At 40.6% G+C, this 18,573-nt stretch overlaps 1 protein-coding gene across 1 annotated transcript in view; it reads right to left on the bottom strand.

The window, feature by feature from the left end:
* Nucleotides 1–18,573, bottom strand: part of pcdh7a (protocadherin 7a) — a 41,180-nt gene that overhangs the window by 4,801 nt on the left and 17,806 nt on the right. Inside the window, exon 7 of the mRNA XM_078271186.1 lies at nt 983–1,184. Within this exon, the coding sequence (XP_078127312.1) occupies nt 983–1,184 (202 nt within the window). The remainder of the gene's footprint in view (nt 1–982; nt 1,185–18,573) is intronic.

Genomic DNA, 18,573 nt, shown 5'->3' with positions numbered 1-18,573 from the left:
CTGAGATCATGTTAAACGGACATAGGACTTATAATGATGATAGATGAGGTAAACGTGACTTTTTAATTACACAAATTGTGCTGGTGGCATGTTACAGAAGGTAAACTAAAACATTCCATACATCTCTTATGAGCAACTGAAAACAATACATTTATTCACTGTTAGGGTTTTCCTAATTCTGCTTTACTTGAATTAAACACAAGAAATTTAATATTTCTGTTGCATTCTGAAAACAAATTCCAGTTTTGTTGCCTACATACCACAGCTGACAGAAATTCCTGTGAAACCAAACAAGCACATCATTATAGAGTATAATTATAACCCACACGATGAATTCTCTGCTCAATTCCTCTCTCCATCTGACCGTGAAGAAAATGTATTAAACTCCACAATATCCTCAAGATTTCTCACGTCAGTGAAAAAGCAACATTTAACCTCAGTACCACATACTGTACAGAGAAACGAGGAAAAGAAGATTCATTTTTTGCTTCTCTCCATCCTTGACAAACAGAAAAAGGTAAAAACACAAGTTTGTTGGCGAAAGGGAAGATTTGGGCTGCTGACTGATGGCAAGGCCACCAATGAGCCTAGGGCACACCATACTGGCACATAATAAGCTTTTTCTAAAAAGCTCTTCTCATAACATCCAACTTACTTGAATACACACACACAGGACAATTGCTTTATTCTATAAAACACATTCCTATCAAATGAGGAAGAAAAGCCTCCTGAGACCTTGACAGCAAGTGTTTGACTGTGTGTGTGTGTGTGTGTGTGTGTGTGTGTGTATGTGCAAGCCTTTCACAGAATACAGTACATAAAGCCTTGAGAGACAAAATATAGAGTTATTCTATCTGGTAGCCTCTTGGATGCAATTCTGAATGAGTTCAATACATTTTATTGACTTCTTACTGTATGATTTGTGTGTGTGTGTGTGTGTGTGTGTGTGTGTGTGTGTGTGTGTGTGTGTAGATGCTCTAACCATTCTCCACGTGCTCCTCCTCTCCCACACTGCCCTCTGGTGTGGTCCGCTCGTAGCCTTCCTCAGGCAGCGGCAGGGCTCCCAGCCGCGGCCCTGATGAACTCTTGCTGCTTGGTGTCTCTGAGTCTTCCAAGCCACTGTCATAGCAACCACCATCCTGGGGCTGACTGACTACAGAGAAGGTCACCCGGCGAAGGGTCCCCTGCAGGAAACATACACACACAATATGGGATTAATCATCCTGGATTCCTAATCTGAGATTCTAAATCTGGGGATTAGGCTAGTGGGCAAAGACATATTGAGATTATCTGATCGTGTTCGCCTTGATTATGAGCTTAGCTGCTACAATACAGGGTAATAGCCATCAACCAATCACGCCGGTCTTTCAAAGTTTTCAGTTGGTTTTTAATCCCAGTTTAGATTAATGCTGCTGGACATGGCTGATGTTTACAAACCTCTAGCCGGCCTGGAGACACTTATTTCACATCTGGAATGGCGCCCAGTAGTAGCAGCTGGGTAATATAGAGTCCATTCTCAAAAACACTTACTTGGTGCTCTATAAAAATAAGTGAAGGACGTTAAATGAAAAGTGATATCTGATGATGTTGTATAGTTTTATTATTGTAAACATAACATTTGAAAAAACAAAACCAGCAATGCATTGATCTTATTAACAAGTCTTGTCTGCGTATTAGAAGCCTGATTTGGACACATCAATAAGCCACGTGGGGGCAATGGGTCACATGTTCCTTTATAGCAAATATAACATAGCAAATAACATAGGCACTGTGGTTCATTTTTAAGTCAATCTAAACTACACCGTCCTGTTGTTCATACAGGACAGTAATGTGTATAAATACTCACTAATGGATCAAATCTGCAGCTGAAAATAGTTCCCAACAAAAACTCTATTTACACCTGTTTGAGTAAAGATTGCTAACTACTACAGTATCTATCTGTTTTAGGAAATTATTTAATCTTTTTGTAAATGAAACTATAATATTTGCAAACTGTTTTTAAAGACGTACATCTTTAGAAGAATAAATGGGCTTTGGGCTGAGTGCCACTGAAAACTACTGAGAGAAGGATTAACACGTTGTTTTTGATCTTGTCATTGGATTTGTTAACGACAACAAAAATATAGAAAATCATCAGCCTTCTCCTTTCAGCTCTGTTCATTTTTGTTTTCAATTCATATTTTTTTCAATCACTTAGCAACCACTATGTTTTAGTTAAATGGTTAATCTGAATTTTATTTAAAAAAAAAAAACGAGTTAATAAATAATAATCTCAATAATAAATTGATAATAAAAATCTTGATAATAATAATAAAAGAAGTATTACTTCTGTTTGTAAAAGCTTGAAGTACAACCCTGAGGCTTGGACAAGCAGGCTGAACTCATCACTGTGAACACAAAACAAACAAACCATCCACCACCACTGACAAATCTCCCAATCCTGCAGTGGAAGGGGTGCTGATTCAGTAACAAATCACATCCTTCACTCAAACTCAGCATCACACCTGCTGTGATTTCAACACACAAATAACCCCATTCTAGTTAACAGACCAGTTTTCACTTTGGAGAAAAAAAAAAGAGTGTAATAAGTCCATGCTGAGAGAATATCAGAGGGAGTTAATGACCTGGAGGGATCACTCTGCATCAGGAAGCCCATTTCTATACAACACCCCTCCTATCTCCTCTTATACTAATTTATCTGCTCGCAAAATTACAACCCTTTCAATTAAGATCTGCTTTGAAACACGCAGCGTATAGTGAGGAAGTGAGGGAACAGAGGGATGGCGCAGATTAGGGCGGAACAACTTCAGCTGGAAACATCTCCTCAGGATAATCTGCAGGGAAAAGGATGGACGGCTGGCATAAAAGCCCAAACTGAACAAATTTTTTCTTCTTCTTCCAAACACCTAAAGAAAGGGGAACATTTGAACATTTCACCTAAGGAACATGCAAGACAAGAGGAGCGAGGAACACAGCTACATCAATTAAGCACGAGGGGGAAATTAACGGAGCACATCTCTTCCGCCATTTCTTAACAACGCTTAGATGAAAAGGGGATGAGAGAAAGTGACTCAGACAGCAGAGATTGTGAGCACAAGCAAGATTGAGGAACATATATTAGATTATATGGGAAAAGCAGCAGTTATTTGAATCTCAGTGGCTTCATCTTAACTCTACACAGAGAGAGCAATGTATTTTTTAGAACATTAGCTTAAATGAAGCAATCCAACCTCTTTTCTACTTGCTCAGACTCAGGGCAATGGCACAGAGAGGAAAAAGTGTGTGTATAGAGGGCCACAGAGGGCATTGGTAAGGATAACTTTTGTTTTTTTGCCATGAGAAAGAAGTTAATTATGTGATCTCATCGTATTAAGTTTGTTATTTGAGATCAGTGATGTCGACATCACAAAAATCCCTTGACTTAACAAGCAAAACTGTCAAAACTGTTTTCTTAGGATCATAGCATCACAGAATCATTCATTCATGACAATTATGTTGTAAAATGATAATTATTTCTGATCACAAGACAACAAAAGACATTATTTCTCTACACACGTTTCCTCGTCAGCCTTCTCTGCGAACCATCTGGAGAAAAAAACATAACTTTTTCATTTTTAACCCGTTTCTAAAGTTCTAAGTGCCTCTTTTTTTACTAATCCAAACAAAGACGGTAATGATCTCCTTGCTCAATTTTTACGTTAACCAAAATTAAAACATGTATTTTCAGTATTACTGGTAGACAATGTTACTTTCCAATATTTTGTGTTTAAATACAAAATAACATATATTACACATATTTTGCTTGTGTGCTTTTTTTTGGACATATGTTATTTTTAGCTAGCGGAAATAGGAAATACACAACCTGAATATAAATAGATTTTTTTTATTGTGCAACTGATATTTTTTCATTCAGGTGGTTAGAACAGTCTTTGAGAAGTCCACACGTGTTGTTATAGAAGATTAAGAGTCCACAGTCATTGTAGTAGCTCTGCGAGCTGTACTTTGGCTTTGAGTTACATGTAAATGCTAATGTCAGCATGCTAACATGACAATGCTAACATGGTGATGCTAAGCAGTAAATGGTAATACATGAGATTCACAAATTGTGGCTAGGATTACTATATGAATACAGAAATACAGCTTGCGCCACAGGGTCAGACTTGATCGACAGACAAGGAGAGAGTTACTATTGGAGGCCTGCTGCTGGTCGCTGTGTGTGTGTGTGTGTGTGTGTGTGTGTGTGTGTGTGTGTGTGTGTGTTCTATTACAGAATTAATCTGTTCAGCCATGATTCCATCTAATTCAATTTCCCTCTAACCCTCTTTCTGGTCAGAGCTGCCCCCTTTCATTCCTTCATACTGATAATTTTATTTTCTATTTCTCTCCTCTATCCTCCCTTCCTCCCTTCCGTCAACTCTGCCTTTCACAGCTGTAACTCTCCCTCTTACTCTCTCTCACATAGGCCTACTCACCCTCTCCCTCCCATCCCTTCTTCTCTTGCCCGACAGCTTTATGATGTGGCGATCGATGATGTGTCCTTGACCTCGTTATGAGTCCCTCTCCTCTTCCCCACAGCAGGCTTTATTGACCCACAACTCCCCAATACTCCCTAACCCCCTTTTTCCCTCTTTTTGCTCATCCTCCGTCTTCTCTATCTCAAAGTCTTCTGCTCATTGAAAAACCTCTCTTCTATTCTTTTGCCAAATCCCATATTTTGGCATATTTTAGTCATTAAATTCTACTAATTGTGCAGTCTACACTTTCTGTCCCTGTCCCCCGATCTGGCCTCTTATCGTCTCACTTTTTTTCCTTCTAAATTTGGCTTTATACTCTTTCACTTATACGTCTACTACTCTCTACCCATTCTAACATTTTCTATCAATGTGGTCTTTTTTAAAGCTTTTAACATTTCCGTCTTCTTTGCTCATACCTTAAATTGATCTCTTTTTTACGTCCTGTCTCCTTTGTAAGCTTTTTCCTCTAATAAAAAACTCTGCAGCCAAAGTGCCCTTGATGTTTTTTCAACCTGACTCACAAAGCATATTTGTGCATGTGTGCACAAGTTCTATTAATTGGCGGAGCAATTGCAATAAAGACTGATTACTAAATATCCTAAATATCTACTGAATGTCGACACACATTCATCTGTGTGAGCACAGCCCCCACACACACTCTGGAACACAGACACATACGGATGAATTGGCTAAGGTCCAGTGTGGCCTATGAATTCATGCCTGATGGTATATTAATTGAGTTTGACGGCGGACATAAAAATACCTTCCCCTTAATCTGACACGGACCATTACAGTTCAATACTGACATGGGAGCTTCATTCATTTGCACGGCAGGGAGAGTATGTTTGAGTGGGTGTGTTGAGTGTGATACAGTATGGGAGTTACTGTAAAGTTATTTATGGAAGCTAGGCATGAATCAAACAAATACATGATGGGTCGGAACTCAGAATAAACTTTACCATCTGAGTCTTGCAGCTCTAAAGGAATTGTGGAGAAAAAAGTTCCTAATACAGCTTTTCATTTCAGGGCAAGAGTGTGTTGCGGTGCACGCAATTTCCATATGAGTGAGACTTCGCACCTTCATGTTTGTGTTTTACGGCTGTGTATGAGTGTGAGACTTTCAAAGCCTGCAAGATGTGTGATGTCAGCCTGTGAGAATACGTGTGTGTGTGTGTGTGTGTGTTTGTAGTGTGAGGAGATGCATGTGTGTGTGCGCATGCACAGGTTGGCTCAGTCATCAAGGTAATTAGTGTGTAAACCTCCTTGCTGTCGGTTCAAAGAGAATTAACGAGCTCTAGTTAATTAACAGTCCCATCTCTTCCCTTTACATGTGTCTGAATATTCAACACGTGTGTTTGCGTGTGTATGTGCAACATCTGCACATTGCACTGACTGTTTGTGCATGTGTGAGCACATTTGGATGTGAGTGTGTGTTTGTGTTTGTCTATGCCCTGCTACACTTTGGTCTGCATAATGAATTGACAGGATGTGGCTTATGCATAAACCACAACTACAAATATGGTTGTAGGACTAAAGCCACATTTCCCTTTGGTGCTCTGCTCAGTCTCATTTATTTTTGACATCATCTAGGTACGAGGAAGAGCGGCCATCTATTTTATTGATTAATTATTTGTTTGTTACAAATACATTACATTGTTTAGTTCCTCGTTAGTACATAGCAATTATTTTGGTCACATCAACGCTCAGATTGGAGGTCAGATTACCACTGCAGACATCTGTTCATCTATTTACTAAAGTGAGGATGTCATGCATAATACATAGCTGAGTGACCACAGTGCATAGTCCAACTGTATATCCCATTTTAGATATACCACAACATATATGTACTTTAAAGTCAACATTCAGCATACTAAATACAGACCAAGTAAACTTATAATAATTCATTTTCTGCACCATAACATAATTGACGTTTGACTGATGTGGCTTGTGCTGATACCAATAAATGTTATGATCAATATCCACTGACAGTACGGGATAGCTTTTTGGGCTAAACATCTCTTACATTTTAATTACATAAAAGATATATTTCTTGCCTGCTTACTTCTCTTTATTACAAATGTATCAGACTGTGGCAGGAGGAATTCATATGTTTAAATGACTGCAAATGAGGGATGATATTTTCTAATATTTCACAAATCAGTTCATCAGTTACAATGCTGTTAGCTGTACTGATGCCCGTCGGCCAGCATCACAAATTACAGATTTAATCTTTTTCACCCACTTTCCTCCATGTTACTGCATGTTTGAATTTGTTACTGTGCTGAAATAAGCAACTGGAGGTAGGAAAAATATATTTTTCTTTGGAATGGTTATGTTTTGTGTTCAAACAGGCAGAAATCAGACAGTTTCATGAGCCAAATGTCAATCAAGCAGACACCTGACATCCAATTTGTAATGACTCCCTCCAGACACCTGAAATTTTCCTAACGTTGACTGAGGGGTGTAGCCTTGCGTGTTAATATCCCTGCCAGTTGTCCGTCACTGGTGATTTCAGCCTGTGGACATATTTATTGCCAAGCGTCATTATTTCTGAATGTGATTATTTTCATGCCAGACATAGGATTTTGTGACCCTTAAGGGGCAGACTTATGGAATTCTTTAAGTGGCTGAGCAGGTCTAGTGGGCAGGATGACCTATTGAATGGTTAGAACAACCCTTGGCATTGAAACACAAAATATGGTTTTATTAAATAATTTGTTTACAAAATAAAACATAATTTAATAAGTGAATACATATTTAGAATATTTTGATATAGCTTCCAGTAAATCTCAACTGTACTGGATGAGCAGATATCTGATATTCAGTGCAAGATCGATATAACTTATAAGATCTAATATCACTATTTTTATCATCAAATTATGTCACCTCATCCTGTTTCTCATAATGTGATAGCTTATTTACTCCCTAAAAGTAATTGAGCTGATTAAATGTCAGACTTCTGCTTATTACAGCTATAACTGTGTAGAATGTGTAAGGTGATATTGCACTTTTGCTACCACAACACACAGTGAAAACTAACATGCTTCTGTTGACACTGCATAGGTGTAGTGCCAGACTTCATATCTGGAATGGGGAATGCTGATCAGTCAAAATTACCTTTGCCTCTGCTCTCTTGTTTTGCCTCTGTTTAGAAATTGTGTTGTGCTAATGCAGCCAGCAAATGTGTGTGTGCTCATACTCTGAAAGTGGAGGAAGTGTTGGAATGAACAAGTGAATTCAATAACTTTGAGTTTATTATATTATATTATTAGAAAATAATGAGTTTGTGTTGACTGTTTTTTTATTGAAATTATTGAGCAGTTCCCTCCCCTCTGCAGTAGTGATGTCACTTTGCATGATTAAACTGTCATGCAAAGATGCATTGTGTGGCAAAACTAACTACATGGATCGATGCACACTATTGTCTAATTTATATATTCAAAGTGAAAGGTCTGGTTCTACTGATGACATGTTTCATTACATTGAATTTAATGTGTGATTTTCCTTACTCTTTACTATTGTTTTCTATCATTTTAAATGTGTTACAGTTTAGCCCAGATCTACTCCAGATGTCTTCCGTTATCATTTTAACATTATTTCTTAGAAGCACCTAAAGTGTGAACTTTGGTGGTGAAAAATCACATGAATATCTTTGGTGTTTTTATCTCATCTACACAAACTTCTAACACTTTTTTCAATCGCTTTTCCACTGTGTTTTTTCCACTGTGTTTTATCACAGTACCAATGAGGCCAAAGCTAAAACAAAAAAACAAAATAAAACTAAACTTTGACTAAGTGATTTAGTGAACTAGTCAAATGTATCTGTTCTTAGATTACATTTGCTCAAAAATCTCTGAAATGTTTGCTGGAAAATCTTTTGAAACCTTTTGCTGTCGACTGTTAAGTTATGCATCAAAGGCAGCGAGGGGGGAGAAACAGTGAAATGTGCTGACAGAAAGAATCTCGCAGGGGCTGTGTGAACAGGACAGATGTGTTAACAATTAATTTGACAATGATATATTTACACTGGGTATTTAAATATAGAACTGATTTAAAACTGTATTCAAGATCTAGTGCTGTAACGTGGGGTGACGTGTTGGAATGCAGTTTCCTGAGGCTATGCTGAGAAGAGCAGACGTCCTGTTTACACGTTGAATCCATTAGGTCAAGCAGACAGGTAAAGACAAGTGTCGGGAGACCAAGTAGGAGAAAGAGGGCGACAGATGATGAATAAAACAACTGATGGTTCAATGGTTGAATGAGCAAAAACAAGTTTTCGAAGACAAACAAATGACTGTTAATCAGCATGTGTGGCAGGGTACAAATGTTCTAAGAGGAAAGGGACAGACTTTTCTGACCACAGAAGTAGAAATGAAAAGACAAAGAATGCTGTTTAGGGGAGAGAGGGTGGACTGTTGTGGTATTTGCAGAATGCAGTAAATGGTTTGGAGCAGGTTGAAACTCAGCACAGGGATGGATGAAGCAATATGAGCAACATTTCTTCAGCTGTCTGACTCGCAGATGTTGATGAGCCAAGGCGCCTTGTTACCACAACACACACTCACACGGCTTCCATGCAGCACCGTAATCCACACGTTAGGCACACCTGCTTGCCTATGTTCACACTTGCAGGTACACACACACACACACACACACACACACACACACACACACTCACTCACTCACTCACTCTAACACATTTATAACTATGCGTGTAACAGCGTGTACGTTGCAGTGGGACCACCTCTGCAGTAAAAGCAAGCCTCCCTTCTCCATGCTTTCACTTATATTTTTCCCCCCTCCCATATTTCTCTGCTTTCTCTCACCCTTCGTCCACTCTCCCTTCTGTCATTTCCCCTTTCTCTGCTTTCCTCTCCTTTTTCTCCTTTCACCCCTCTTATTCTGCAGTCCATCCCCCCATCTCTCTTCTTTCCTACCCTTCTCTCTTTCCTCTATCTCAGTCTCTCTCTCTACATTGCTCCCTCTAGAAGCAGGTGATGTAGAAGGGTGCTCAGCAGTATCTGACTATCAGGCTTGACTCTGTGAGAGGAATGATAATCACTGTGCTGCACTGCAGAGAGAGAAAGAAGAGAGGGAGCAAGGGAGAGACAGAGAGAGAAGAGGGTGGGAAAGGGGGCATGAGGTAGAGGGAAAGGGGGGCAAGTGCGGCAATAGGAAAGAGGGGGCAAAATGAAGCGGGGAGGGGGTGAGAGGAAGATGGCAAGAGAGTGGGACAAAGAGGAAAGAGGGAGAAGAAGACAAAGAAAGAAAGAAAGAAAGAAAGGAAGAAAGAAAGAAAGAAAAAAGGATTACAGAAATTGAGCACTGCTTTAGTAACATATACCTTCTCTGTGTCATGCACCCACTTTCTGCTAACACAAAACACCTTCTCCTCCTCCACTCCCCCCATTTCCCCCTTATATACAGACACTTACACACCTCCAACAACACCACATCTACCACCACAATAGCTTGTTGTACAGCAACCCCGCGGTATGAAGGAGAGCCTTAGCCTTGTGTCTGAGCGCCAGAGAACATTAACTGCAGCAGCGAGGTCATCTGATCGGTACTATGCGGTCCCTCTCTCTCTCTCTCTCTCCCTACTCCTCTTCACACTGCTGCAGTCTGCTGCTGCCCCCCCAGTGGCCACCGGCGGAACTACTGGCCACGCTGCCTCCCGGCATGCCTGTCCTGATAAACAGTTTTTGAAACGTCCAATGTATGCATGTAATTTGCTATACTTAAATCACTTTCTCCTCCTGGGAGCAATTCAAGCCAAACCCTGAAAAACTGTGCTCATTACCATTTTCCTAACTAGTTACTGTGATTGTGTGGGTGTGTGTATTTGGTATGTTGTGTATGTGTGTTTGTGTGGAGGGACACAGAAAGAGAGACTGCTTCACTGCATGCGGGTCTACTGCATCGCCATCCAGCACAGCTTTGTTACCATCAAGCTGTCCACCCTGGCATTGAGCTTTCTCCCTTCTCCCTGTCTCCATCTGGGCTCTCCACCCTGCAGATACACATTGAAAATCACTAACTCCATTCACAGCATCAGGCCTTTGAAATGTTTATCCTTTTGTGTAGCTGTGGCTGTCTATAGGGGGGGGAAACAAAACAAAAACAAAAAGCTCATAGAGTGAGATGTAAAGCGAGGCTTACCGGACAAATGCCCATCATTCAGATTAGCTCCTTTGTCAGTGTGTGTGTGTGTGTGTGTGTGTGTGTGTGTGTGTGTGCATGTGATCGTGATGTTCGCTTTCCACTGCTAGACTCTAAAACAGTCATCTCTCTTAATATCTGTGACAGCGGCCATTGTTAGGAAAGATGCAAACAGGATGGTGGCGTACAACTGGTCTTCTGTGTGCACGCGTGAGTAAGAGAGACCATACATATGTATGCCTGCTATTTAGATTTTACAGCCCATTCTGTGTGGATATATGTGTGTGTGTGTGTGTGTGTGTGTGTGTGTGTGTGTGTGTGTGTGTGTGTGTGTGTGTGTGTGTGTGTCTGTGTGGACCATTAGACTAATAGTATGCATGTTAGGAACAGGCTTTTCCCACCCACTGCTATTGTCCATTAACGTTGACCAGAGGAGAGTGAACAATGGCTTCACTGTGGGGGCCAGTATGAAAGAGTAAAAGTGAGGATTAGGCTAAAGATACGTAGTCTTACAACACACAAGGCTGGCGGACAGGCACACACACTCGGAAACACAACCTCCCTGTTGAGAGTGATTAGGAGTGCTGCTGTGAACAATAGACAGAGTCAATAAAGGACCTCGGAGACATCCGGATACAAGCGCAAGGTCTCTATCCTTCCACTTCCCCCCTCCACCTCTACCTCCGGTTCCTCCCCCATATTTTCTCTTTCTCTGCATCCTGTAATTTTTTTCTTCTTTCTGTATCCATTTTTTTATCTACCACAGAACTGCTCTTTCTCCTTCACTTTCCAAACAATTTTATTTATCATATTTGACCCCAGCTTGCTCTCTCTCTCTCTCTCTCTCTCGCATGTACCCGTCTCCTTTGTGGCACTCCTGTCTTTGTAAAATGGGCGGACGGGCTGAGCTGACAGGGGCTGACACGATGAAACACCACAGCACACTGAAATCCATCCTGTCAGTTTAGAATCAGTGTCACTCATTTTACAAGGTTAAAGATAGCTTTGCCTAATGTGCTGTCAGATACAAACACATACACCACATAGGCCTTGGCACACGTACACAATCACAAGCACACAGATTATGAGCTATAAAGTACACTTACACATGCATGCTCTGCACTCTAGGAGAAGTCCGCATTAACTCACCCACCTACATGACCTAAAATGGTAATACAGCATATCTGTGTATGCAAATTCGATATTTCTGAGTGTGTGTGTGTGTGTGTGTGTGTGTGTGTGTTTGTGTGTGTGCGTGTGTGTGCGTGAGTGAACCCCATCTCAGCCCTATCACCCCCGTGACAGACACAGTGCCACAGAAATGTCTCGGGGCGCCTCGCCCAATGTCTTGACAATAGTCTCAGTGTGTGTGAGTGACAGAGAGTGACTCGGGGACACAGAGGGGGCGTTATACTGGGTAGACGACACGCACGCACGCACACATGCATTAAAGAGGGAAGACAGTGCACTCTTTCTCTCCCTCTGCGCTATTTCTCATTCCCTCTCTCCCTGACGCAGACTCAATCATTCTCACACTCTGTCTCTTTTGACGCAGAGGAAACACATTAAACTGCTCCCTCACTCTCTTTCTCTCTTGTTCTGTGTGAGTGTGTGTGTGTGTGTGTGTGTGTGTGTGTGTGTGTGTGTGTGCACGAGCACAGACTGTATAATTAATACAGCTTTCATTTTCTTTGAGCTATGAAGTATGCTTTTGGTATGCAAACAGACCTCTTGCATGTGAGTGTGTGTGCTGTTCGATACACCAGAGACTGAGTGCAGAGTTGGGGGCCATTGAGCGGAAGAAGAAGGAAGGAGAGAGTTAATGAGAAAGCAGGGGAGAATCCAACCCGTTCCCATCGATAACCTCAAACCACTATTCAAGCATATATACATTGGCTCCATGCAGTCCCGTTTGAAAATTATGGTTTAGCATTAGGGTTAAAAAATGACTTCAGTGAAGTCATATCCAGCAGAGTTTCAGAGCTGAGCCTTTGCTGAGGAGTTAGCCTGATGATTATGCGACTCCTGGCATTAAATCTTTTTTAATGCTAATTATTCCACAGCTACTGCAGTACAGTAGTTAAGCTGCAGCTGAAAACACGTTTGTTGCATTCTAAAATTACAGGTATACACAGCGCTGATGACTTATAATGAGTACATATATTCTCTATTAATGTATGGCTACCTCAGCTGATAGCAGAGCCTTATAGTGGATAATTTGGTGATAAAAGGATTTAAGAAATGTGTAATATATAAAAAATATAGACTCAACAATAGGGAATCCTTTGTTTTTAGGTCTTCAGGGCCATACATGTTAAGAACTACAATAGGACAACAACTATTGACTCTTTTCATTATTGATTTATTTGATGAATATTATATGATATTCAGTTTAATATCAGAGAAGACAAAGCAAATCTGAAAAATATTCACATTTCTGAAAATAAAGCCTGTGATCTTTTGGCATTTTGCTTAAAAACGTTGTGCTCAAAATTGAGTTTCTGTTACAGGAATAATCAATCAATCTGAACTACTCTACTACTACTACTACTACTACTACCACTACTACTACTACTACTACTACTACTACTTCTACTACTACCACCACTACTACTACTACTACTACTACTACTACTACTACTACTTCTACTACTACTCAACTACTCAACTATGTATTTCCAAATTGTTGTTTTTAAACTATTAGACAGCCTTGTTTTAAGCTTTGAGACCATGTATTTTTTTAGATAATCCAATGACTTTTTAAAGCTTTCGAAGGGAAAAAGGAGAATTTCTCTACTCATTAATTCTCCACTTTATCTGAAAACTGAAAAATCACCAAGCTATACGGTTTTGACAGGACAGTAATAAGATCTTTCTTGTAGGGACTATATCATTTTTGCATGATTTGACCCTTTGTAAGGTAAAGCTCAATCTTTGAATGAAGCACTTTGTAGAAAGTGCACTTATGTCTACACAACTTAGGACGTGCTGTGTGTAAACTGGTTCCTAACAATCTAGATCTCAGACTCCTATTCTACACAAAGCCCCATATGGGAGTAGGGATGAATTATTAAACCATTCATAATGATCATGCCATGCGAGAGTAACACCGCTTTGTAAAAGAGCCATTTTCCTGTAGCAGTGACTCAACACGCACATGAAAATAACACCAGATTCTTTGATATTCAATTAGCAGTTAACGTTTGATCACCCTTGAAATTACACTGCTGCTGCTTTGTGGTTGAGATCCACTTAAACATACAATATGTAACTTTCTGCCGCTAGGGGTCTCTCAACCAAAACAATAGATTGTAAACACAGACGTTTGATGACGTAGGGAAGTTGCGTGGAATTATGGGAGTTTTTATTGCTTAACGCTGATTGTTGATTAGAATGCATCTGTTCACGGACGAGTTTACCCATTCAAGTTTATTCACGTTAAGTTTAGTAACGTTTATTCATATCATGCTAATAAAATAGCTGCAGTTTCCTCAACATAATTACGTTTTTCTTGATTCAATCTGTATTGGTAGCTGGCTGACCAGTTAGCTAGTGAAACGGCAAGCTAACATTAGCGGCTAACGTTAGCAGGTTTTACCACACTATCACAGTCTATTTCACATGCCAATTTGGATTTCACCGGGCGGACAGGGTTTGTTGTAACGCTAGCTAGCTACTCAACGAGGCTGAGAGACGGGTGTGGGTGGGTATTGCAGGGGGACTCTCCGCGGCGGCGATGATGTTCAATTGCTGTTGTTAACAGCAGCAGAACATCTCCCAGCTGCCCGATCTCCCCCTTCACTTTTCTGTAATCTAAAAAAACAACTATTCGTTTTGGTGCTTAACACACCTGTTGTCGGGTTAATTTAGCTAGCTAACTGTAAAGACAGCTAAACGCGAAGGGGGGAGAACTTCGGCAGGGAGGAGATTTTCGGTACAAACACCGTTAGCGTTTACGGAGACGTAGCTAGCTAGCTAGCTAACATTATGGATGGCCGATGTTGTGACTAGGATGCCTGGCTCTGATATTCTCTGTTTCCCGATGCTTCATTAAACTGCCGTTAGCACTGTGCTGACGGTAACGGGCTGGGGCTAACGGTAACTAGCTATTGCTACATGTCCCGGCTGTGTTGTCAGCTATCATCCTGAATGATGTCTCTTTGTGCCAGGGGAGTGAGGCAGGCAGAGCGGAGTGTGCTAGCTGGCTAACGTTAACTTTACTAGTGAATTTATTCGTGGGTTAGCGCAGTGCTGCTTTTATCCATGGTCAAAACAATCATACTACTAATAACTTTATGAGCGTGTTGAACGATGTTGTAACCCTATGATGTTATCCACCAAGCATTAGCTAGCATTAATGTTAGCTACTTGTCAACCAGCACATACATTGTAGTAACATTAAGCTGGATTAATATTGATATGTATCAATAAATAAGGTTTCTGCTGTATTACTGTGTTGCAAAGTGGCATGTTATTATCACAAAATGATGCATTTTGGCAGAAAAAGCAGTCTTACCAGTATTTTATTCTGTGACATTGTATTATTTACAATTACTCACGAACGTATCATCTGGGTGCCCATGTTTTGCCGGAAGTTACGAGTAACTAGATGGTGAAAGGTTATGACGCCACTGACGGGCGACTAGCTAAATGAAACGTGACGTGTCTGAAAATAAAATAACAGATTTCTCTGTGCTGGGTTTGCCATTTGATGGAAACATTTGGGATAGTGTAACTACACAACTCAAAAAAATATATAACATTGGTATGGTCGTTTTTAGACATTTTAATGCATAAAGGTTACATATTGTACCTTTAAAATGTGGCCAAGCAGTATGCTTGACTTCTGCCTTTTAGAAAATTCAGAAAAAAGGAGGGGGGGGTGGGAGAGAAAGAGAGAGAGAGAGAGAGAGACAGAGAGAAATACCCATTGAGGTGAAATCGTACATTCAACATATTTTTGATGGAAGGCTCCCTGCGACGGCTCTGCTGGATTTAAAAGCCCCGTCGTCAGCAAAGGCCGGCATTAAGAAACACTCTCCCACATCTAATTCTAATCAAAGCCTGCTCTTTTAAACAGCCGTGAAAGCTTTCATGTTAACACGACACCGCGACCAAAGCTTTATTCACGCTTTTAAAAGCGACTGACCGGTCAATGAGCGTGTGTGTGTGCCTGCATCTGACAATACGCCGTATCAATGTCGACACACTCTATACTTGCTTCTCATCTTACCGGTGATACTGTTTGTGACTCCCCCAATCATGCATAAATTGCCAGTGATCCGCACTTAACTGTGTACGCCTGTATGTATGTAAGCATGCATGCGCACACAGATGTTTATATTTTCCAAGCCATCTTCGGTTGTCTTTTATCCAGCCAATTAGAGGTTGCCATTTCATCCCCATAGAAACCTGTTTGGGCCTCTAATTGGCAGATAGATTTGCATTACTTTGATTACAATTTTTGTGTATGCTTGTATTAAAGGTGGTGTGTTTATGTCTGTGGATCTAAGTCAACCTTCAATAAGAGTGTGTTGTTTTGTTCTTGTTGGTTTCATTTCCCTTGTTTCTCAAGTGAAGTTAGTTGCCATCTTCATCCTATCTCTGTATTTGTGAAACAGCAGAACAGAGCCTCTTAAATAATGCATGTCTGACTTGTACCTGTGCAGCATTGATCCATTAAGAACCAACTTTACTGTAATGCTATGCAATTACTGTGCTGTATTAGTAGCAAGTTATTGATTTAAAATGCAGTTTAATTCATCAAACTTCAGTTTGTTTTTTGGTTTGAGAGTGTCTGTATGTAGACAGCTGAAAATAATCATGTTATCTTACAGATGGTGGTGGTAGTTATTCATTTGTAATGTCCACAGGAGAGAGTTAGATGCAGTGTGGTGTGAGTGTGTGATTATGTAGTCCAAGTATGTGTGTGTCAAACAAGTCAAACTATTTTAATGCCTCTGTTTGAAAGCACCAGGGGGATTTCTCTCCAGCGGTTTGACCAGCTAGTTCTTGCAGTTCAGCTCTACCTGTCTCTGTTTGTATATTTGTGTGCATGTGTAGGTGGGTGTCTCTTACTGTATCTGGTCTACTGGTCTATTTCTGATATAAACAGGCATGTAGTTCTAAACAAGAATCAAAACACACACACACACACACATATATGCACACATACATTGAACGTGGTATAATATGGGGCATCGCTGCAGGCAGAGGCCAGCCCACTCAGATTTATGCAACTTTTTTGACAGGGCAGGTAGAAAGCTTTCATTCTCTCATTCTCTAACACGCACACGAACGCACGCATGCATGCATGCACGCACGTACGCACGCACACACACATGCAAACTCACACACACACACACACACACACACACACACACACACACACACACACACACACACACACCAAAATAGCCCGAAGAGTCTGAGCTGGCTTTAATCGCAGAGTGAAGCTCCCCACCTCCTCTCCTGTCTTCTTTTAACCCTAGGACCACATACCTCAGTTCTATCTTTTTCATTCCATCTCCTCCATTCTCTCCATCAGCTTTCCACCCCTAGGCAATAGCTAAGAACACATTCTCATCTCGTAGCTTTACATCTCCCCTTACCACTCACTAAAGTGTCGCCTTTTCTCCCAGTTGCCTTATTGCTCCTCATCTCCCTGCCAAGCTCTTATAACCCCAATCCCCTTACCCCCACCACCATCCCCTTTTTCTAAGCCATGCGTACTGACCAGGAATTTCTTTTCTCCTCTTCCACTGATTTTATGTCTCTTCTTCTGCCTCTTTCTCTTCCTCTATCTTATCTTGATCTCCCAATGTATCTATGTTCCACCAACAATTCTAAAACAGATGGCTACACCATGCCTGGGGCAAAAACATTGGCTTTGGACTACAGCACTACTAGGGCCAGTATTTCACACTCACGCAATCTAATAAGCTGCTATCCGGCGCGAAATGTGCTCTGATTTGCCAGTAGCAAAAATGCATAAACCATATTGCACAGTGCAGATATTCACACCTTAGGCAAATTCCTTGGTAGCATGCTTAATTTTGTCCAAACATAAAACATGAAAAGTAAAGATTAAAGCGGACTGAGGAAGAAGGGGAGAGGAAAATGAAGAGGGTTGTTATGAGCCATTTGTAAAATTTAAAGAAACTATTAAGTGTTATTAAAAAAAAGTTTGGAACCATTAAAAAAAACACGTTTTAAAAAGATGGATCCAGATGGAGAGTGATGAAAAGAGATGAACCCACTTAGGGAGAACAGAGAGATCAATCAGAGGGAAGACAGACAGAGGAGGAAGTGGGTGTGTGAGTGTGTGTATGTGGTGGGAGAGGGGAGCAGACAGACATTAGGGATTGAGGGTTGGAAAAAGACACTTTTTAATTGGATGAGTTACAGAGCAATGAGTCCAGAAGCAGACAGTGCAGGCGACTTGTCTATGTAATATTCAATCATTCATAATGTTATGCTTGAAAATTGAGTTTCACCTGTAAACACTTTTTTGAATTTTGTATATTCAGGTCTGCATGTGCTTGTGGACTTAATTTTTAAGTCTGAACATTAGGTTCCTGCTTGTATATAGTATGTTCTTGCAAATTTGTGCATTCAGTTCCATGGCTTCAGGCTTAATTTTTTTTCCAACTAGTAAAGTAAAACAAAAATCATGTACAGGTATCTGTCTGCATGTTCACAGACTTCTAACAGATGTATTAGGTGCTGAGGTTTGCACTTCTTTTTAAAGACAAGAGAATGTGGAGAAAGCAGTTTGCTTGGAGCTGCTAAAACAGCAATAGCTGTTTTTAGCTACGAGATGCTGGGCAGATGTCTAACACTAATGCACCCTAAACATGTGATGTATAAACCATATGACAGAGGCGTCAGTATGCCT

The sequence above is a fragment of the Sander vitreus genome, chromosome 2 (genome assembly GCF_031162955.1).
Source record: "Sander vitreus isolate 19-12246 chromosome 2, sanVit1, whole genome shotgun sequence".
NCBI lineage: Eukaryota > Metazoa > Chordata > Actinopteri > Perciformes > Percidae > Sander > Sander vitreus.
The sequence above is the reverse complement of the archived record's forward strand: the minus strand, read 5'-3'. Positions and strand labels throughout refer to the sequence as shown.